At 40.0% G+C, this 23,542-nt stretch overlaps 3 protein-coding genes across 4 annotated transcripts in view; 1 reads left to right on the top strand and 2 right to left on the bottom strand.

The window, feature by feature from the left end:
• tmprss6 (transmembrane serine protease 6) overlaps positions 1-4,856 on the bottom strand; it is a 23,676-nt gene extending 18,820 nt beyond the window's left edge. Inside the window, exons 1-6 of one of the 2 annotated variants that reach the window (XM_079883063.1) lie at positions 4,673-4,856; positions 4,439-4,565; positions 2,753-2,895; positions 1,002-1,069; positions 747-928; positions 612-653 (exon numbers count right to left, since the gene is read on the bottom strand). In XM_079883063.1, coding sequence (XP_079739189.1) covers positions 612-653; positions 747-928; positions 1,002-1,069; positions 2,753-2,895; positions 4,439-4,565; positions 4,673-4,732 — 622 coding nt within the window. In that variant the 5' untranslated portion in view covers positions 4,733-4,856. The remainder of the gene's footprint in view (positions 1-611; positions 654-746; positions 929-1,001; positions 1,070-2,752; positions 2,896-4,438; positions 4,566-4,672) is intronic. The other variant, XM_079883064.1, reaches the window with a different exon arrangement.
• atf4a (activating transcription factor 4a) overlaps positions 1-23,542 on the top strand; it is a 265,767-nt gene that overhangs the window by 175,688 nt on the left and 66,537 nt on the right. The gene's annotated exons all lie outside the window — the stretch shown is intronic.
• LOC307166220 (uncharacterized protein) lies at positions 4,803-20,049 on the bottom strand (the record flags this gene model as incomplete). Its single annotated transcript, XM_079884435.1, has 8 exons — positions 19,972-20,049; positions 15,602-15,807; positions 15,196-15,292; positions 13,334-13,466; positions 11,769-12,206; positions 11,249-11,623; positions 5,065-5,213; positions 4,803-4,911 (listed from the first exon to the last, which is right to left on the bottom strand). The coding sequence occupies exons 1-8, from the start codon at positions 19,974-19,976 to the stop codon at positions 4,803-4,805; spliced, it is 1,512 nt and encodes a 503-aa protein (XP_079740561.1). The 5' UTR covers positions 19,977-20,049.

The raw sequence follows: 23,542 nt of genomic DNA, 5'->3' as shown, positions 1-23,542 counted from the left end.
CTCGCAATTCTGACTTTTTATCTCGCAATTCTGACTTTTTGTCTTGCAATTTTTACTTTATTTCTTGCAATTCCAAATTTTTATCTAGCAATTCTTACTTTATTTCACAAAATTTTTACTTTATTTCTCGCAATTCTGACTTCATTTCTCACTATACTGACTTTTTATCTGCAATTTTTACTTTATTTGTCACAATTCTGACTTTTTATCTCGCAATTTTTACGTTATTTCTCACAATTCTGACTTTTTATCTCGCAATTCTGACTTTATTTCTAACAATTCTGACTTTTTATCTCGCAATTCTGACTTTTTATTACTCGATTTTTACTTTACTTCTCACAATTTTTACTTTATTTCTTGCAATTCTAACTTTCTTTCTCGCAATTCTGACTTTATTTTTTCGCAATTGTGAATTTAAAATGACACTTGATCTGATATTTAGAGATCTAATGAATAATATTCAGGCATTACTACTTGTTGATGCCACTGCATTATTTCAAAACTGATTTACAACACATGAAAGCGAATTAAAACCTCAAAATGATTGTTTAGGGGAAAAAAATCCCTTCAGCAAAATATAATAAAAAAGAGAAAAAATAAAAAAATCATACCAAAAGTGGCTTGAAAAAGATCTATAACTTTGGGGCTGGTTTCTGGAAAGTAAAAAAAAAAACACAAAGCAGTAAAAACAAGTGAACAGAAATGCAGCAGAAGTCACGACACATGTGTGGTCTGATGAGAGTCACCGGTGATGCTGAGCGAGGACATCAGCAGCTGGAAACCCTCGTATGTGCAGATCTGCTGAGCGTCAGTGAAGCGCTGGAGCTCTCTGAACACACTCTCGTTCAGACTCGCCACGCTCACCGTCTCCACACGACTGACGGGAACCGACAGGCGCAGCCAGAAGTGAGCCACAACACTGCCCTCCCTGCAGAAACACCAGAGGACACGTGACGGTTCTGCAAAGATCGCTCACGAAACACCAGCGACGGCTTCCTCACCCAAAGGCGAAGACCGCAGTGGAGTTGAAGTATCTGGACAGATCTGTGGACTTCACCAGCTTCTCAACCTGTCAAAGAGTCATGATATAATGGCGATAAGTGAGATGCGTGTTTGACCAGACCAAAGCATGCTGGTTGATCCGCTTCCAGCTACATTTTGCATGGAATTTCTAATTTCTAATTTTCGACTATCTGTACTGTATTTTATTTTTTATTTTTCTAAACTGTTTTAATTATTCTTATTTCTTTTTATTATTTTAATTTCTTCTATGTAAAGCACTTTGAATTGCCATTGTGTATGAAATGTGCTATATAAATAAACTTGCCTTGCCTTGCCTTGCCTAGACTTACAACAAGTCATCAGGGGTCTCATTTATAAAACGTGCGTAGGATCCTTACTAATAGTGTACGTGCACCCGAAAGCCAAAAATGGCGTATGCCAAAAAATATTCAGACTTATAAAACCGTGCAAAATTCCCTTTATAAATCCCAGCCAGCAGAAGATCGTGCGCATATGCGTCTCCACCTCAGAATAACCATATCTGGAGCGTACGACGCCTCGTTTTAATATGCATATCATTTGCATATGCATATTCATCCAAGTGATACCATGTTTAACAGTACAAGACATTAGGAAAATATGAGATACGGATGTGCATCACATTACATTGCTAAAAATAATTTACCGTAATAGCCTATCCTTGCCTTGTTTTTGAATCAATAAATCAAATACTATAAAATACGTTTCAGAGAAAGTTTTTCTCAATCTTTTCCACTGGCCAAATTGTATTTTTAATTGCTTTATATTTTTAATGGATGCTGATTGGCCTTATTGTACATTATTGATCAATATTTGAGTTTTGCTATTATCATGCGCTAATCAACACAGCATGCCTCAGGAAAAGAGTTCAAAAGCATTGCATACACAACAAATACTTCTATTTATTAGAATATAAAAAATTTAGTAACTTCTCTGTAATGATTTCATGTAATTTAAGTGCTTAACTCCGTTAATAAGAATGACATATTTAATCTAAATGTGTATATCAGATGTGAAACATAGTTTAAATCATTATTTTATGTATTTAAACTGTTATTGTGAACATGCACTGTATTTATGATTAGGACTCATAATGAATATTAAAGTGGTTTTCCTTCATCAGTTCCTCAGATCTCCATCGGTCTCCATCCAAACTGCTCCGTCTCCAGAATGTTCATACTCATGGATCAGAGTTTGCGCAAATTTTCCCGTCAAGTTTGTCTTTATAAATCACAAATCATGCGTGTGAAGTGTCGTACGGCTCTTTCAGTTTTGTGCAACGCAACGGTTATAAATGAGACCCCTGATTTCTTTCTTAAAGGGGTCATCGGATGTCCATTTTCCACAAGTTGGTGTGATTCTTCAGGGTGTTCATGTAAAGTTTGTAACATACTTTGGTAAAAATTCCTCAGTGGTTGTGCAAAACAACACCGTTTTTACCTCCTCAAAAACAGCTCTGTTCACAGCGACCCGTTTCAGTGCATGTCTCTTTAAATGATCATGAGCAACTGCTTTTTTTCAACTTTACTTCTGCATCCGATGACCCGAATACCCGATGACCCCTCCTGTCTGAACCGTTTTTCTGATTTGAATCTGAATTTGAATAACTGATGACCTCTTGACTAACTGCTACTAGCTCTTACTAGTAAGAGCTAGTAGCAACACAGTCTTGACACACATACACACATACACACAGGCTATGTTTCCTCACCATGTTCTGCACAGACGTCGCCTCGGCTCTGAACTCTGAGCTCTCATGATTGGTCAGGCTCACAGAGAAGTTCTTATTCAGTATGGAAACACTGGCCGTGTACTGTTGAATCACCCGCGGCTCCAGCACCCAGACCCTGTACTCTACACACACACACACACACACACACACACACACACACACAGAGAACGTGGGACGGGTGGCTAAAGGTTACACTCAGTAAGTTTGTGTTCATGTTTCTGTGGTTTTTGACTGACACCTGTCACTCTGAACCTAGCTAACGAAATATGTTTTAAGAACGTTTGGCTAATGTTCCCATTCATTTATAAACATATTATTTCTGAATGTTCAAAAACGTCCAGTTATTTAAATGTTCTAAACACTTTTTTTCTTGGTTATGCAAGGGAATGTTACATTGTATCATTCTTCAAACATTACGGAAACGTTACTTTTGAATGTTCTCTGAACGTTCTGAAACAAGTAGAAACATTTAAAAAATGTTAGACGAACGTCCAACTAAGGGTTCGTTTACATGACAACCATGTACTAAAAATAGAAAAGTTTTTCCTTTGCGTTTTCCGTGTACAGACGAAAATGTTGTCAAAACGACCCCCGTTCACAAGGATCCGCGGAATGATTAAACCGCTGTATTCTGCTGCCAGACCAGTAGATGGCGACGTCAGTGTCCCTTTGTAAAGAAACACACATGCCTATAGATGTTATATGCCAGAGAAACAAGCGCGCAGCCATCTTTTAGTCATCATTTTGTCTTTGAATTTCAGTTTTTGCAGTAGCTCTGTATATTTCTATGGCATCGCTGTCGAAGAGTTATTAGCTGGTGAAGTGGAGTGTACACGGCCCTAAAACATTTCAGAACTATGAATAATGTCAACGTTTTGAGAACATAATTAAAGACCAGACAAATCTGAACAAATGTTCTATAAATGTTACTGTTCATGACTTTGAGAATGTTCCTTGTTCACTGTGAATGCATGAGCTGAGCTGACTTTATAACACACAGTTGTTTCTCTTGTGTTTCATCACACTCTTGTTCATCTGTGTTTTCTCACTCCAAACACATCAGGAAATTATGGAAGCTTGTTTCGCCACAGAATATATAAAAAAAGGTAATTGCACCTTTTATCTCAGAATTCTGACTTTTATATCTCAGAATTTTGCAATTGCTGACTTTATTTCTCAGAACTGCATTTTTAAATCTTGCAATTACGACTTTATATCTCCCAATTGCATGTTATAAAGTCAGAATTGTGAGATGAAAAGTCGCAATTACCTTTTACTCTGTGGCAGAAACAAGCTTCTATAGATTTTTTCTCTACTAATTCTCTGAATTTAATGCACATTTGAAACATAAATTGAACATTTCATTATTTATCATACCCAATTGCTGAGCAGAATCATCTAATGCGGATCCATCTAACAAATAAAGGTCTGTACATAACTCATATGATTATGTAGTGTGATTCAGCAGGACTGGGATTCTGTCATTTAGTCAAAAATTAATAAATGCACATAGAATGTTTTGATTAAAGCAATAATGCAATAATCATGATGGATGATGCATGATTATCCTGTGCTAAAATCCTCTCTAAACATGTTCACATTTAGCAGGAAATTCACATTTTCCAGCAGATATGACGCTATATTGTGCTGTGACTGTTTCCTCACCCAGAAAGTACCAGATAACACATGCAGACCCAGCCGAGATGAAGATGATGATGAGGAAGATGAGGCCAATCAGCCATTTCGGGAAGCTCCTCCTTTTATGGGACGGATCCGGATCGGCGCGCGATTCCTGTGTATAAACACGAATATTCACATATTCTTCTCAAATAACTTCTCAGTTCTTGTTGTGCAATGCCTTTATGTGTGTTATTTGAGGGGAACACGCGGCTCTCTCACAGTGCTGGTGTCGCAGTCTTGATTCGGATCCGCTGTGAACCCGTTTCCGAGCTCCATCATCGCCCGAACCGCTATCTCGGGTCCATCTTCGGTTCCGTCAGTCCTGATTCGGGTGGTTGTTCTCCACGACTCAGAATCCACACATGTTCGGTTCTTCACACATGTTCTGAGGGAAACGCTTGTGTTTGTCAGTCCGAAGTCCGTTGCGGATCAATAGTGAAGTAGATAGATCTGCTGATCTGAGGACAGTGCGTGGACACTAAAGCCACAGCTTTCATATAAACGCGTCTGCTTGCTGAGATTCTGCGTTTATGTAAAGTGAGAATATTAATAACGGATCTCTTATGATAAACAGTCACCGCCCAGCAACGCGCGCTCCCTGCGCAACGCACCTGCGTGACGTCATCAGGTCGGACTTCACCTCCCAGCCAGCAATGACATGTGGGGCCCAGATGAGGGCTTCATGGGCGGCAAATGTGGGCCCCATTATGGGCTTGCACCCGGGATCCACATTGGGGCAAGCCGTGGAAGCCCAGACGTACTAAAAGTGGGACCTGTAAGGGTACTGCATGGGTCTTATATGGGCAATTCATGTCAGACCCATTTGGGCCCCACCTGCCCAATGGGGTCCAAAGTGGGCTTTGCAACATGGCTACACAGATGGGTTTTAAGTGGGATCTGTAAGGGTCTTATGTGGGTCTTAACTGGGCAATTCATGTCAGACCCATTTGGGGCCCACCTGCTTAAAGGGGTTTAAAATGGGCTTGCACCCGGGATCCACATGGGGGCCAGCCATGGATGCCCAGATGGGTTTTAAGTGGGATCTGTAAGGGTCTTATGTGGGTCTTAACTGGGCAATTCATGACAGACCCATTTGGGGCCCACCTGCTTAAAGGGGTTTAAAGTGGGTTTGCACCCGGGATCCACATGGGGGCCAGCCATGGATGCCCAGGTGGGTTTTAAGTGGGATCTGTTAGGGTCTTATGTGGGTCTTAACTGGGCAATTCATGACAGACCCATTTGGGGCCCACCAGTCTGAAGGGGTTTAAAGTGGGTTTGCACCCGGGATCCACATGGGGGCCAGCCATGGATGCCCAGGTGGGTTTTAAGTGGGATCTGTTAGGGTCTTATGTGGGTCTTAACTGGGCAATTCATGACAGACCCATTTGGGGCCCACCAGTCTGAAGGGGTTTAAAGTGGGTTTGCACCCGGGATCCACATGGGGGCCAGCCATGGATGCCCAGGTGGGTTTTAAGTGGGATCTGTTAGGGTCTTATGTGGGTCTTAACTGGGCAATTCATGACAGACCCATTTAGGGCCCACCAGTCTGAAGGGGTTTAAAGTGGGTTTGCACCCGGGATCCACATGGGGGCCAGCCGTGGATGCCCAGGTGGGTTTTAAGTGGGATCTGTAAGGGTCTTATGTGGGTCTTAACCGGGCAATTCGTGTCAGACCCATTTGGGCCCCACCTGCCTAAAGGGGTTTAAAGTGGGCTTGCACCAGGATTCAACCGTGAATGCCCATATGGGCTTAAAGTGGGCTCTGTAAGGATCTTGCTCCTAACTGGGCAATTCATGCAAGGTAAGCCCAACCATTCAGGAAACAATCTAAAAAAAATTAAAAACGAAGAATGAATGTAAGTGCAAAATAAATACAAGACACTTGATGCTTTGAACTGCAAGAAATATATTAAATTGAACAACAAAAAGTATCTTTAAAAAACAATGTCACAACATACGGTAAACTAAAAATATATATTTTAAAAAAATCTCTGAAAAAAAAAAACCCTCCAAAAATACAATACAAAATACATACTCATTATATAATACATTGAACAACAAACACAATCTTTAACAATTTAAATTTTACAACATACCGGTAAATAAATCAAAAATATATATTTTTTAAAAGTCTCTGAAAAAAAGAAAACAAAACATCTCTCCAAAAAATACATCCAAAACAGTCATGGCGTTTGTGTTGTCGATGTATTTTTTTCTCTTAGGGCTCTTGCAGCCCTCTCCCCGCCACGGTCACGTGCGCCTGTGAACCATTTCCCCAGTGCCATTTCCACATCCTTTCGGTTCACATTCTGAGTTATAGCGTTACTCTTCAGTGCACCTAAAAACAAGGGAGCATAAGTCAATTTAGCAAGGTTCTTTTTTGCTCCAACTTGCAACTCTTCAAATCATTAATTCAAGTAACACATTTCCACATGTGGTAAGCTAAAATGTTACCCCCAGGAGTTTTATGCCAACCTATAACCCTTTTTCTATTACATGTTGAAATTTAGCCTCAAATACACACCAGATTTGAGTGACATTAGAAACAGTTTTCCATGAATATATCATATCACATAACTTCCAGTCGAATCACAGACACGACAGCTGCCAGTGAAATGCGAAGCGCTGTCAGATGGTTAACACCAGCGGAGATCATATACATCTGGAGACTCAGAACAAATTGATAAGGATGTGCGCATGCATGCGGTGCTTTTTAGGTGAGATGACTCTGTATGCTGCTCATTCCAAATTACTACACTGAAGCCTAAATGGGGTGATATTTTGAACAGTTTATATTGCAAGTTTGATTATTTTATTCAATGTTTTTGTCTAACAGCTAACTTCAATACCTTTGGATGTGATTGCGGGGTATAGTTGTTTTAAGATAAGCAAAACTTTGTCTATCACAAATTTGTCTTCGACTTGATCAACAATAGGGGATTATCACACTGAAACGTACAGTACTTCTGCTTATAGTGATGTGTGTGCACTGCCGCTTCCGGTGACACAGTCATCAGTCTGGCGATGAAGGACCTTAAGTTTGTTTACATATACTGCGTCTAGGGCTGGGTGACCAAAAGTCATATCCCGATATATTTAGGCTGAATATCCCAGCCAGCAGAGCCATGTGGGGCCCAAATGGGTTTGACCTGGGCTATCTAACTGGGACCCAGCCAGTTTTGCACCCAGTTTCCATGTAGGCCCCACATGGATTTGCCCAGATGAAATGAACACTGCTTAGTGTGCACACTACAGACTGTTTAATGTAACACTTAATCAGTGTTGGAGGTAATGAGATAACTAAGTGATTGAATAATGATTTTGTATTAGTGAAGAACACCTGCTGTTAACAAGTATAATCACTGAAGGAAAGAGAAATACAAGAACCACAGCCTTGGATGAAATCAACTGAAGATAAAATACATTACATCTCTCAAGATCTGATTAAACAACTCCACAAACAGCATTACCAGCTTCACTTATTACTAACCAGACTTTATTCTGTCAGACATCTACAGAAGTTCGTATTAAGAATTAAGAAGAGGCTTAGATGTTGATTACTTATTTGAAAGTAATAGTTTGATTTGATGTTACTATTGTGGAGATCCTTAAGCTCAACATTGGAAAGACCAAGGAACTGTGTTGTGGTAGCAGGAACACTTAAACACAGCTTTTCCAGCCGATCAGCATTTATGGCCAACCTGTAGAACAGGTCAAATCTTTTAGATACCTCGGAACAGAAATAGACGGATCCCTCTCTTTCTCCGAACACACAGAATATGTGTACAAGAAGGCCCAGCAGCGCCTCCACCCGAGGAAGCTCAGGACTTTTAATGTCAGCAAAGACATTTTAACCAGTCTACACATCACTGATAGAATCCACTCTCACATTTAACATATCTTCTTGGTACAATGTACTCACCACTAAATACAAAACAAACCTCACACGAATAATAACACAGGCTGGCAAAATAATTGGCTCCCCCTAAACCCCCCTATCAGATATTTACACTCACTCAGTACTTAGGAAAGCCACCACCATCACACAAGACCCCACCCACCCTCTTCACCAATCCTTTCAGTTACTGCCATCAGGTCGCTGTTACAAGGTCCCACTAGCCCGTACAAATGTTTATAAGAATTCCTTCATTCCCACGCCCATCACTAAGTTGAATATTCTGAAACCAGCACCTTAACTCCGACCTGTGTTCATTGTTGTTGTTGTCTGGTTGTTGTTTGTTTCTGTGTACCACTGTGTGGCTATTGTAGTGAGTGTATTTGTTTTCTCTTTTTTTCAAATCTATATATTGTTGAGCCTGTCGAAGACAAATTTCTGTCACTTGTGACAGACAATAAAGTTTTCTTATCTTATCTCTCCAAGACCATGAATGTTGTTTTAAAAAGTTAACATTTTTGATTTTGACTGCCTTAGTCTTAAACTAATCTTATCGAGAGTCTATGGAGGGGCTCTTACTTCCGTTACTAAATGCCATCGGAACGTCACAATGACGTAGGTCCAAAATGGGTCTATATGCCTACATTTTATTTGCCAGTGATTTAGGTAGCACACAGTATAGGCCTACTACACAATGTTGCTAAAGTGTTGACGGGCCCCCTTAGAAACAATTAAAGTATCACTGGACAAGTTCAGTTCACTTACACATTTTTAAATTTTTTAAACACAGTGTATTGGAGAAAAGTTGTAGTATACTTCAAAGATAAGACTAACTGTTAAAGTGTGGATTTTGCAAAGAAGAATCCTGATTGTGCGGGGATCAATTCTTGAAGTTGATTTTTCGGCCATCAAGGCAAATTAATGTAATAAGTCAAGTCATAAATTTGGCATATTTTGACAAGACACGAAAATGGGCACTACACTCATGCCAGTAAAACGAAACCTACCAAATTTGAGATATATTGTGTGAGTGTTTAGAGAGTTGCATGTGGAATAGACCAGTGGTTATAAGGCTGAAATTGTCCTTAATGTTATGTTAAAATGTTGATAATCTCCAACTAAATTGTGTTTTGACAAACTACTGTATCATTTAACTTTGGATAAATAAAAGAAAGGCCAAAGACAAGTTTCTTTGAGCAATTAAAAAACTGAATTTACAATAGAAAACTTCAAAGAGACGCAGATCTTTGAAGCACAGCTTGCCCATCCGTCCGGTAACATTGTACTGCCGTTGCAGTTCTGGCACCATCAGAAACTTCATCATCCTCCTGGTGGCATCTTCAAGTGAGGAACCCCCTATGTCTGCAACCATGGAAACCTTAAGAGTATACAGTAATAGAGCACAGTACATTTAGTCACAGGATCAGAAAACACCATATTAAGTCAGTAAATATCAAAAAAATATATTCTCTGTCCCCATTACATAGCCAAACACCCCGCTTTAAACCTGGCATCCTTATTTTTGGCATGTCAGTAATAATAATAATAATAATAAAGTGTTAAACCAATTATGTGCTTGATAGCATAAAATACCAGTTCCCTAAAACCTACAAGACTGGCATTGTGAATATGGCCTATAGACTGTAGTCTATAGGCCATATTCACAATGCCAGTCTTCCCTTTTCAGCATAGAGCTTCACAGCCAAACTGCCTCACGGGGGTGATCTACTACAGAATGACCATGATTATGTTCATGGGGAAATGAAGACATTTTCCATCAAGCATAATTTTGTGTAGAAGTCCACCCTCAATATTTTTGACAGGAAGTTATTTTGGCACTTTCCAGTAGGGGACATGTGACGATTCGATTAAGATTCTTAAACTCTGGATAATCGACTATGAATAGCCTATATGACAAACACGTGGAGCAAAAATAACAGGTGGAACCAACAATTTCATTACCTCAATCACTACGTAGTTTATATTAGAGATTTTTCAGGTTCAACAGCAGACAAAAGCCAGAAGAGGGCACTGGCCACATAAATATTTTTTAGGTTATTGTACATTGTTCTCATGTGTGTCAAGTTGTACAAGACTGTGTTTTGTAAGTAATGATAAAATATCTCATTCATAATTTTAGTTTTATGCACTTAATAGTATTGAATATAAAAATCGCATCGCAATATTTGTCAGAAAAACTGCAATTAGGTCAAAATTGTGCACCCCGCCAAACGCTATGGCGATTTCAATCAGTAGTCATGTAATGTTGAAGTCTTGTACGACTATATTGTTTGTGATCCCTACCTAGTGCCTTCCACACTTCTTTTACACCAGTCAAATTTGTGTAAATCGGAGGATTACCAGTCAGCGACGACAATATTGTTGTTGGGGTTATCCGGTTATTGAGGGGGTGGGTTGCTGAGTGAAAATTTCACCGTGGGTCCTCAATCCTGCGTTCGGAAAAACGCCTATTATAACACGGGAGTCAATGGGCAAATCAGCATTGTTTTCCCCAATATGGTGCACGTGGCGGGGGCGGGAGCAAGGCTGTTGGGGCGTATCCAATTTTGCTGACTGTAGCTATACAAGTATAATGGTCTTAATAAATTGTCTATTTAGCTAAGGACTGTTTTGCTGAAGACAATTACCATCAGATTTGCAATTAAGAGTAGTCAATGCAGCAGTGAACTGATGTTCAAGTATACTTAAGTCTCTTCCGTATTGGGACTACATGTAGGTGAAAAAAGCTAAGTTGTAGCAGACATGGTTGATTTGAAGCAACCTGGCATGGGACTTGAACTCTGCAAAGTTTAGTGATTCATTATGCATGGGAAGGATTTTGTCAGAAGAAAGAAAAAGAAAACACAGGAAAACAATAGAATCTGGCCCCCAAAAACTTACCACTGCAGACATGAATTCAGGGTCTGAGAGCTTCTCATTCATGGCGATAACGTCCTCAACGTTGGCCAGGGGGAAAACAGCACCATCCGGTATCGCCATGAGTGGCATGGAATCTTTTTTGAGCAGTGTGTTTAGCATCTGCCCATGCAGCTTCAGTGTGTCCTTCACTTCTTCTAGCAATGTCACTAGTGTGATGAACATTGCTCTATCAATTTTTTGGGGGGCTAAACTTTGGCCACGCAGTAACTGGGCTGCTCTGTGGCCAGGAGACGGGGTGGGGCTGCCGCCAAGTAGGCTCATGCTGAGGCCACTTGTGGGGGACCCACAGGGGTTTCTCGGGGTCAGACTCTGTCTTTCTGGGCTGAGCCTGGTTACCTATACAATTTGGAAGCAGAAACTTTGACTTTAAGGAACATTTTAATACCTCTAAACGAAAACAAAAAAACGAATACAAATACTGAAATGGCAGATCTACAAGCTCATAATGCATTGTAACATAAGGCGTTGTGAACTCGCTCACCCTCCCAGAAACGTTGGGGCTGCGGGATCCATGGGACCTGCTCCGCCACCTGGACACGTGAGGGCTGCTGAGTCCCCTCTGGGACACACAAGGGCTGCGGCTTCCCCTCTGTGACACATGAGGGCTGCTGAGTCCCCTCTGGGACACACAAGGGCTGCGGCTTCCCCTCTGGGACACACGAGGGCTGCTGAGTCCCCTCTGGGACACACAAGGGCTGCGACTACTTCTCTGGGACACATGAGGGCTGCGGCTTCTTCTCTGGGACACACGAGGGCTGCGGCTTCTTCTCTGGGACACACGAGGGCTGCGGCTTCTTCTCTGGGACACACGAGGGCTGCGGCTTCTTCTCTGGGACACACGAGGGCTGCGGCTTCTTCTCTGGGACACACGAGGGCTGCGGCTTCTTCTCTGGGACACACGAGGGCTGCGGCTTCTCCTCTGCACAATATGAAAGCAGAAGTACAGCATTAACACCATTTCAATATCCTAAGAGGAAGAAATACCGGTAACACTGCAGCAAATTAAAAACACAACACTACCATTAAATAACTAGACCAACACATCATAGGTCAAAGACCGGGGTCTTGTAGCGCAATGTCAGTGGTTAATGGTGATTTGCAGGGTTTGCGGCTAGATTGGCTTAATCTAGATAGTCTAATCTAATCTAAGATAGGATTGATGCTGACTTCTGTGCTGCAGAACATTGTTCCGTCTCAGCTTAGGATACTTAGACTAGCCTACTTTTTTACATGTCACCAAAGGCTGTTGCAGCGCTAGAAGTTAAGGAGCTTAATGATTCTGCAGAAATATAGGCTACATTGTCAAAATACAAATTGGAGCAATTTAGCCATCGTGTAGGTTGCTTTTATTAAATCATACAAGTCTGCAGATTCACATTTCAATAACTATCGGCTTTCATTGGAAGATTAGGCTACTGAAATTGAGCTTGCCTTTTACCACAGCTAAGGATCTTTATCATTGGGCGACAAAACGTAGCCTAGGCCAATGGTTCTTATCCTAGGGATTGCGACCCCCAAGGGGGTTGCAAGACGTTTCCGATGGGTCGCGAGATGCTCTTCCATGTATATTGTTGAGAAAAGAGCATGAGAAAATGAAGAATTAAATAAGGTGTCTTAAAATATTAATGTCTTACAATATAGCCTACTGAATGAACGAAACAGCATTTCAGAATTGTCTGTCTGACACTACAAACAATCGAATGCAAAGAGACAATTTATCTTATCGTAGGCGACGTTTACAGCATGTGATATTTCCCCTCTGTGACAGAATGCTGCAGATTCACCTTAATTTGTGAATGGATAAGCTATTCTCTGACAAAAAAGTTTTAAGAACCACTGGCTAGGCGATATGCGGGCAATCACTCGAAAGTCAATGGATGGGTCAGTGCATCAATTAAATTAAAAATAAATTAAATCCTGACCATATAGCCTAGTATATCTACATTTCTCATTGAAGGAGGGACATTTTCACTTCTCCTTTTGTAGGCCAATATACCTATTGTAAGTCTTGTTTCACTTAATCACTTCACACACTTAATCACTAACCCTGTTTTTTGTCCGGGCTTCACCTGCACCACACATTTTCTTAGACACAAACGCCTCGGGAGGAGTAGGTGGCAAGACATCTCCCTCAATGTCCGTTTCATCCTCACTGGAAGCCAGCAGGGGTTTTGGTGCTCTATATTCAGTTAAAAGCATACATTTAAACTTTTACAATAGAATACACTGAAAAAAGCAGTTAGAGGTGCTTGTTATGCCCCTTTTCCCCTGGGGGGTGGGGTTAAACACACAAACAAGGAAGTGAGAGAGAGGCAGAGGAGTTGATGACAAGTCCAGATGAGCAGTGTAAAATTAATCTTAGAAGTGGAGAAGTATAGGGAGTTGTATGATCCCCAGCACATGTTCTACAAGGACAACAGCTGATCAGAAGCGCTTGCCGACCGTCGTGGAGAAATACGTGTCTGGTGTAAACAGGGGGGCAGCAGATCGAGCGTGATTGTGTGCGCGCCATGTGTGTAAAACACAACAGAACACACAACACAACAGCCTCGCCTCTTCTAAATGTTCCTGGCTCTGTCTTTTGGCGTTTTCGCTGACTACAAGCCACAGAGCAAACAATAGCAGCAGTAACGCCTCTAATGCCGCCATTGTTGTGTTTACTTTACTGACCACGGTGTGACAGTACATATGCCGTCTAATAAAAACGATGTCACAGCAGTGTCGCCACGCCAACTACACCCACTTCCAGGTCGTAACGACACTACCTTCTGTATGGAAACAAAAACCGTCCAGGTTGTCCAAAGCGTGTGGTGCTGTACCGTGCCATACCGTGCTGTACCGTGTTGCAGTGGAAAAGCGGCATTAGAGGCATACTGATCTAGATTTGGACTCTAAAATATTGGCATCGATATTGCTTTTTATGATTTATTCCCACCGAAAGGAGTTTTTTATACTGTATGTGGCTCAAGGAATTTTTCTAACAACTGCCATATTTGATGTAAATGAAAAATGGAAATTAAAGGGAAAGGAAAAGTTTTTTTGAACCTGGACCTTATTTCTAACACGAAATAAGTTCATAAACTCAGCTGGAGAAGTTTGGAGTAACCTGTTGTTGTTCGCGAGAAATTTACATCCAGTGAGTGCTATTCCAGCAAAACAGTAGAGGTCAGGGCCAGTAACATTTCAGCCTAAATAAAACATTATCAGTAACAACACGTCTTCTTTTCACCAATATGTAGTTATACATTGCTAGTGCTATCCCTCGTTGACTTTGGAGCAGCTTGGTTGTCTTCCAGGGCTTTTTAAAAAAATCAGCAAACAAGCCTAAGGTTAGTTCTAGATAGCTTTGGGTTGACAGAAGACGTCGATGACGTCACTTCCACAAAATTGTGCACAATGAAGATGTCCAACATATCCTCAAAATCGGATATTCTGCTATATTGTACTAGCAGTAGCAAGTTAGCAGGCCATTGGATGTAGTGTACAAGGCTGAAATAAAATAATCATGTGGTGGCAAACGGCAATGACGTCATCGGCTCGTATTGACAAATCTTTTTTAAAATGCCTGGATGACAAACAAGCTGTTCCGAAGTCATTGAGGGATAGCACTAGCAATGCATAACTACATACTGGTGAAAAGAAGATGCTTTGTCACTGATAATGTTTTATTTAGGCTGAAATGTTACTGGCCCCAACCTCTACCGTTTTGCTGGAATGATGGATCTAAATATATCCAGAAGGACAAAAAGTCACTCCAAACTTCCCCAGGTAAGTTTATGAAATTAACATGCTAGAAACAAGGTTTAAAAAAAAAACAGTACAGGTTAAAAAAACAGTACTTTTCCTTTAATGCCAGAAATTCTGCAACGTTAATTATATAACATTATATATTATGTGTATTACATTACCTCCTTTTTCGCCTTGCAGGCAAATCATCACCATCTGTCTGTAAGTCAGACGTTGCCTCCGCTTTTTTACATTTTTTGCGAGCAGCCTCGAAAGTGTCTTAATAACAAAAGGAAAAAGGGTATTAGTATGCAATCTATACTGACCGTGATAAAAAAATCATTTTGGTATTTGCACCTATAAATAATCTCAAATGCCTGGAGTTGAGTAAACATGAAAAAATATTGTTTACCATTTATGATGACTGATGTTGGTTCAGAAAAAGACAACTGAATATAGAAATCACAATTTTACAGCCTAAATTTGAAAAGTACATTATTGGCACTTTTAGAAATTGATGCCTTATTGACATTGAGCTAGATAGATGACAGACAGAGTATTTGTCAAATTCAGAAAAGAACCTCTTACCTGCCCATGCAAGTACCCTGATGGAGTATTTCGGCCACGATTCCTCTGGCTTCTGTTGGTCCTTCACAGCCTTAGTTACATTACGGCCTGATGGCCAGAAACACTCATTTTGTTCTTCGGTCATCCAACATGTTGGAATTATATCCACCACAGATTGGCCATCGTAGGTCTCGTCAATAAACTCGACAACACAGAACAGGGGCATGCTGCAAAGTTCATAATGGTTACTGATTGTGTAATTGGACAAATGCAACAGCTCCATCCTGCAATGGCAGAAGTATTAGTCTCTCAGTTAAATCTGTGACTGACACACCGTGCAGCTGGTGAGACAGCCGTGTCACTGTTCTAATCCCCACACACGTTGACTCAATAGGGTAGTTGTAAAAGCTGCCTTCTTTTTCATAAAACTGACAGACTGCGTACATACCCCCTGATACCAACTCAACAATGTTCCGCACCACAGCAACTTTGCCCTTAACATTAAAACAATTGCTGCCTTCACGACGAGAAATGATATTGCCCTCATGTCTGTACTTCATGTACTGCATGCGGACAGGAACATCAGGGAGAGTCGGACCTGAGAAATGTGGTTGTAGAGGCTTATTTGCCCTCTCTTTTCCACTTTTAAGGGAGAGTGAACGCTGCTTTTCACTGAGACGTCTTACGAGTTGTTGAACTGCGCCTTGGGGCCGTCTCACTAGCCGCTTCATAGTCCCCAGATGGTTTTCGAAAGGGAAACATGACACGTTGTCTAGGGCACCAAAGTTTCTGGCATCATCAGCAAGATGGATGAGTGAGTGAGTGTTATAGACTAGCTGCTCTAATCCATATATCTGTCCAAAATTTGTCACATAACATTTCAGTAGCTTGTCTGCATATTCACAGTGCTTAGAGCACAAGGCTGGACTGAGAAGTATCCTCATTGCAACTGAGAGTAGCATAAAGTTTTTGTACAGCCTTGTTGGTAGGCGTCCTTTTAGTACCACAGGACCTGTGTACAATAGAAACTGCCGATATTCAGTGGCCTTCCAATTTCTGTATTCTCGAAGTGACCTTGGCTTACGTGAAAAATTCTGTGGGAGATTTGCTCTGATTGATTCCAAGTGATCAGAAATCATGTTGATTTTGGTAGCAGAAAGACGGCTACTTAACCCCTTGCTCATCACCCCCAATTTTGGCAAGTGCTGCATACATGAAATGCCCAAAATAAAAAGGTTACTGCTCATAAGTAATTCTGAATAGAAACATAACACACATACATTTAGAAAGCCAACCCTTGAGAGTTTATAGTTCAAGACTCAAAATTAACCAGACTGTTATTAATATTGAGATATATAAGCTCAAACATATTTTGAACTAAAATAATCTGGGATCACCAGTGATCCCTGTCAGGTAAGGGGTTAAAGGTCCCTTGGTCCAAAGATGTACAATTCTTCTAACATGTCCTAAGCATACCAAATGCATATAGTCAAGGACAAAGCTTGAAACCATTGTAATGCCAAGCTCTTGTAGCGGTGAGACTATATCATTATGGTGATGTTCACTATCAAGCTGCTGATCAAAGGTCAAGTCTGTCCGAAGCGGTGCAGTCAATTCTGGAAACACAACTGTACCTAAATGAACCCCATACTCAGTACATCGCTCGCAGGAGCTGTAGCCAGTGTGACCTTTGATGCATTTCAAGTAGGCACGAGCAGGTGCATCACAAATAAATGCATCTGGAAGAGCAACATTGTAATGTCTTTCATTGTATTCTAGACCATCACGCATTAATAGCTTCAACTCCTCAATGAAATCCTTCAGGTATTCATGAACCGATTGAGGCTTTGTTGGGCCTGCAAACAGACCAATGACACCAACATTAGCTCTGGGAAGTTCCTTGATCTTTGCCAAAATAGGCCATAACTCCTGTTTAGAGCTGCCTGAGAGGGGTATACCATCAATGTTAATGCGCAGTGTTATAGTGTCTACTGAGGAATGTGCTTCCTGTGACAGCGCTGAAATTATTACATTAGACACTCCAATATGGCAGTAGCATCCAGTTCCGATGTCTTTGATTTCGTAGGTTGTTGAGGTTGACAAAAGAGTTCTTGGATCTTTTGGAAACTCTAAGCCACACTGCACTAATAAGTGCAACAACTCTGACAGGGCACTATGTGAAATATTGTGATTTACTGCCCAGTCTCCCAATTTCCTACAAGGGTCTGATTTGTCACCTGTGCTTTCCGAATCAGTCTGATCATTTGTGGCTTCAAAACTGTGTTTGGAAACAACTTCAGAATGTGATTCATCACTTTGAGACCCCAACTCTTCACTATGATGTCCACAGATCTGTCTGTCATTTGAATTGTTACTTCCATTAGACTCCAACTCTTCCTCTGATGCAATGAAATCCATATTTGTTGGCACAATGTCCTCATCATTATGGCAGACTTCCAAAAACGTCAAGTGCTCCTGTACTTTCATTTTAACACGTCTTCGTTTAGTCCAACGACTGTCATCATAATCCATTTTTCTTTTTGATCTGTAACAGACAAAGCTTTTGTACTATATAAAAGCGACAGACATATTGAGGTGTTTAAGTTAAAGACCTGCTGACTGTCACACACATGTTGTGTGAAATTAATTGTGGCTCAGAGATAATATATTCCAATATCCAAAGATCGTGACACATCCCTAATCTGTGATGGTCTGTTTAAAGGAGTCATATGTAAGATTGTGGCCAGAACTGATAATACAATCATGTTTAATTGACCAATATCAGGGTTTTTCCTTGGCCAAAAAAGGAGAGTGGCGGTAAGCCCTCGTGGAGCACGCGGCATGGTGCGATCATAGCTACAATGGTGGGGTGGTGCTAGCGTAACTGTAAGATCCAGAAATAGCATGGGTCGCGCAGAATAAGAAAAACCAGCGCACCCGACAGACAGCGCTTGAAGTATTTCTTTTTGGATTTCCTCATCGTGAGGCGGTGGCGGCAAGAAATAACGTGGTGGAGGCCGCCACCAAAATCTCTATGGAGGAAAAACCCTTCATGTAAGAAATTGATAAAAATGGGCAAAATGGGTTAAATAAATTATCCACCCAAATTCTGAATACTTTAGAGCCCTCCTCTCCCTGATTGGGAACTTTCATCAAATATCAAATGTAAACAATATCAGTTGTGGGCTGCACCTCTGCTTTTGAAATGAGAATATCCTGGTTAAACTACTGTGATATAAGTCATAAGGCCTAAAAAAAAAAAAAAGTTTGGTTCCGGTTGGTTGTCAGTTGAGGTCATGGGTCGGTAGGGATTTTTTTTTATTTTTTTTATTTATTTTTTTTCCTCCAGTGTTATTTTTTGACTTCTTGAAGCACGGTTTCAAATGTTTTTAAACCCAATTTTACAATTTTGGTTGACATGCTAGTGTTGCATGGGCAAATAATTATCACGTTACACATGTCCATCATTGCAAAAGAAAGAATAATATGTTGATATGGACTAGGCTAAAGTTACGCTACTGTATTTGATATTACTAATTTACGCGGGCGAATCAAACTTTTACGACAGTGATTCTGTATTCCCGTTTAAAGTCTGTTGTTGCCATAGACACGCAAAACGCACACACACACACAAAAAGCCTTCGCGGGAGTTTGACAGGCGATCTCATAGTAGATTAACATGGAGGATTTGAACTTGAAAAACGGAGTGTACAGACATCTTTTTGTAGTCAAACAACATTCTTTGTTATGTTCATTTATGTGGTTTATTTGATTTTGATGCTATAAATTAACTAGAAGCAAGAGACGATCAGTTAGTTTTAACTGATGATCTAACTTACAGCGATCTGTTCGACACATTCAAGAGCCACAAAACGGTATTTATTGTTTACATTTCTTTAAAAAAATGACCACATTTGAAAGGTGAAATAACCAAATGAGACTTTGTTTCATATTAAAAGTAAGCTGGTAATGTTAACTATGTCCTGTCTGTCAGCATGTTGTCAGTGCCCTCTCTGTTCCGCGATATATTGTTGACTCCCCCCCCCCCAGTGTTTCTCTTAATGTTACGATTTCCAAAGTTATAGCTCACTTTAGGAATTGACAGTTAAAGGGTTTTGATGCAATACTTAATGGTTTTTAACGGATTACTTAAGTGTAAAACAGCATTTAAAGGAAACTGTAATTGAATTAACGATGTGTGAAAGACCGTTCTTCCCCAGTCTCATAAAATAAATTTGGGTCGCACATAAATTGACAGGGTCGGTCGGAAACTGGAACCAAACAAAATTTTTTTTAGGCCCAAGCATTTGAAATTAACATAATTTGTCAACGTCTTGTAACATATCAGGAGCATTTAAAGGAAACTTTAAGGTCAATGTATGGAAACTTACGCCATATTTATGAACAACAGGGTACACCTCCTCCTGTCTGGCTGGCTCCTGTCTGGTTGGCACCTGTCTCCTGGCTGGCAAGACCTTAATGAAATTAGACAAAAAATTAGCAAATCAGTGTTCAACAGGAGCTTTCAATAAAAAGATGAGTAACCATTTAACATCAAATAACCAGCTTACATGACACTAAGTGTGTGTGCGTGTGTCTGTGTGCATGTGTTGTGTATGCGTGCAGAGCACAAAGGGACATTAGTGTGTGCAAGCGTCCACGATAAGCAAGGCTCACGTGTCACTCAGCAATATGCGTAGTTTATGGCTGCAACGATTCGTCGATGTTTTCGACAAAAATCGATAATAGAAATAGTCGACAATGAATTCCATTGTGGACAATTGTCGCCAGACATGTTTTTCCAACGGAATGAGGCATCTCACTACAATCTCTGCCGTGAGTTGCACATGCACAATAGCATCTCTGCCGAGCGGTAGCGTACAGTAATGCTGTATAGGACACACGTGGTGTCCTATACAGCAGCTAAAGTTTGGGAGCTTTTTAGCCTGTATACAGCGAATAATTTCAGACTGGTGAGAATTGTAAAGTTCTTTTGCAACAGACTGTGCAGTTGTCCACTGAATGTACTTCACAAAATTCACTTAATATTTGTGTTCACTGTTTAACTGCTGCTATGTGCCTGCCCTTGGTTTACAGGAAAACATGTTCACTTGATTTTAATTTATTATTTATTTTTTTATAAAAACACATTAGCCTGTCCTTAAAAAATGGATAGGTTTATTTGTTTATGGATTTATGTTTTAGATTTACATTTTTATTTACTTTTTGTATGAATCGGCCATGTTTTACCTACATAAAAGGGGGATGAGCCCCGGTCTCCCTGTGCATCTTGCTGGCTTCTATCGTTAGTTGTAGTGTTGCAGTTACAACTGCACTTATACAAAATGAAGGATAGGTTGAATTTTGTTTGCTTGCATAACCCAAAGAGCAAATATAGCTGCAGATATCTTATAAAAATATAAGAATTATTAAAACTCGTAAAATATTCTGACAAAGGAGCTAAATAAATGATAATTGTATAATAATAATAATATAATTACCTACATTTTAAGTATATGAAAGTAAAACAAGCACAGCTAATTTGATGGAGCTGAATTAATATCAGCCTTATGACTCCCAGGAACATCTGAGTGGTTTGGCATCATGATGAGCATCAACCGTGATGTTGGGAAGCAAATATCATGACGACATTATGATTTTGCCTCCAGAAAATGCAGAAAGGGACACTGTTAATGAGGAGTTACTGTATAACAAACTAAAGCCCTGCATTTCAGCCCTTTTTTACGTCCCTAGGGCCGGGCTTCGGGCCAATTTTCACGTCATAGTTCACATGAGGGCCGGGCCTTTTTTGGGTTATCCTTCTTTTTATATTTTTAGACATTAATTCATAAAAAAATATGATAAGTTGACGTCGGCGATAGAAAAACAAACATAGAAAGACATTAAATAACCTCATAACTTTCATAATCTTATAATTACACTGACATATGATTGACATGACAGTCTCACGCACGCACACAGAAGGTTTCCCGTCAGCACGACCAACGATTCACCTCATGTGCAAATAATGCAGAATATTAAGAGAAAAATCGTGAGTGATAGAAGAGGACTGGGTTAAAATCTTCCACTGTGGATGCTATTCTTTTTCTCCACAATGCTCTGTAGAGACTGTTAACTTTTCGTTTGATTGGACTTTATTTTCGTTTAACTGTTGGAAACTACTGGAAAAAAAGTATGGCCATGTTCTGTGGTGCAGTTTTGAGGTAAGATAAGCTGCAAGTTTGTTTTTGATTTATTTTATTTAATTTGTTTAGATTGGCTATTGCTCATTTAGTTTGCGAGCGCTGTTGCGGGCAGCCCGAGCTTGCCTCAGTATTTAAAAAAAAAAAAGTAGCCTACTCTGTGGTTTAATAAATAAACATTAAACTAACTGTCTGTGTGCTATGCTTGAAGTGTTTTATATATATGGATTTTATTGTAGCCAAGTAAAGTATTAGAGCTCATTTGAGAGGCTAAATTGATCAAACATGTTTTACTCGCTGTTGGCTCGGCTTGCTTGGACATCTTTTTTTTTTTTTAAATGCTCCAAACATTTGTCTAAATTAACTTAATAAAGAAATGAAAAGAAAAGAAACATAACTAACAAAACAGACATATTTTAATGGCTGCAAATAGGGCAGGCTGCCGTTGTGAAAAAAAAAAAAAAAACGGCCTCGGGTCGTACTCGGGCTGATAATTCTTATGAGCTGTCGGACACGGACCGGGCTCGGGCCTAGATTTGAGGCCCGTGCACGGCTCTAAACGTAACAAACATTAGGCCAGGGTTCACCAATCTCTGTCCTGGGGAGCCGCTGTCCCTGCAGAGTTTAGCTCCAACCAGCTCCAACACAACTGTTTGAAAGTTTCTAGTATGCCTAGTGAAACCTTGATTAGCTGGTTCAGGTGTGTTTAATTGGGGTTGGAGCTAAACTCTGCAGGACAGCGGCTCTCCAGGACCGAGATTGGTGAATCCTGCATTAGGCTATACACGCCCAAAACATTTGAGACTGTTTGCTTACACATTTAGTTTGATTTGATTTGTTCCAATTTATTCTTAGAGCAAAAGGTGGGACAGTGCAATATGTTGAAGTAACGTTATGTGTTAACTTATGCAATATGTGCAATATGTTTTTATGTGTAAAGCATGAGGAAGGGTTCGGGAGGGAACCAAACTCTGAATCTGATATTGACTCAGATGAATTTGAAGTGAAATAATGATGAATATTTTATATCATATCACCGTTATTGAATAAAAGTATATTGTGATATATTGATACTGAATTATTGTCCAAACCTAAACCAAACCCGCTGTTTTTCCTTTTGGTTAGATTCTACATCAGATTAAACAGCACAAACCAAAAAATACAGACTAAGTTACTGTACAATCTGCAGTGTTATTTTTATGGCAACATAATATTTAAACTTACCTTAATTTTATGGAAATTCGGCGTTGGTCGGAAGAATGCACTTCACCTCCAAGTCACAGCCAGCTTGCTTTCCGATTCCGAATGGACTGCTAACGTTTTGAGCGCGAAACAAACGGCCTTTGCATACAGGCCCCAGAGATGTCCGAACTGCCTGATCAAATAACAATTAAATACAGTAAAATAATTTTTTTTATAAATTACGTAAATTAAAGGATAGGCTATGTGAGAGAATTAACAAACGACTTAACTGCTTCGCTGGCTTCATTATGAATGAGCCTAATTAGGTGTTGTTGTGCAACAGGCAGTGGAAAGAGTAGGCTACTGAAAATCTGTAGTCAAGTACAATTAAGTGCATTGCTAAAATATTACTCAATTACGATTAAAAGTACCGGTGTTAGAGAAATACTCAAGTAAAAGTACAGTTTGTAAAAAAAAAAAAATAATAATAATATTTTTTTTAAAACTAAAAATATATATATATATATATATATATATATATATATATATATATTCAGAGTCTATTAGTTACTTTTAA

This window comes from Squalius cephalus (assembly GCF_949319135.1).
Source record: "Squalius cephalus genome assembly, chromosome: 10".
Lineage (NCBI taxonomy): Eukaryota > Metazoa > Chordata > Actinopteri > Cypriniformes > Leuciscidae > Squalius > Squalius cephalus.
Note: the sequence above shows the minus strand (reverse complement) of the source record. Positions and strands in the feature narration are given on the sequence as shown.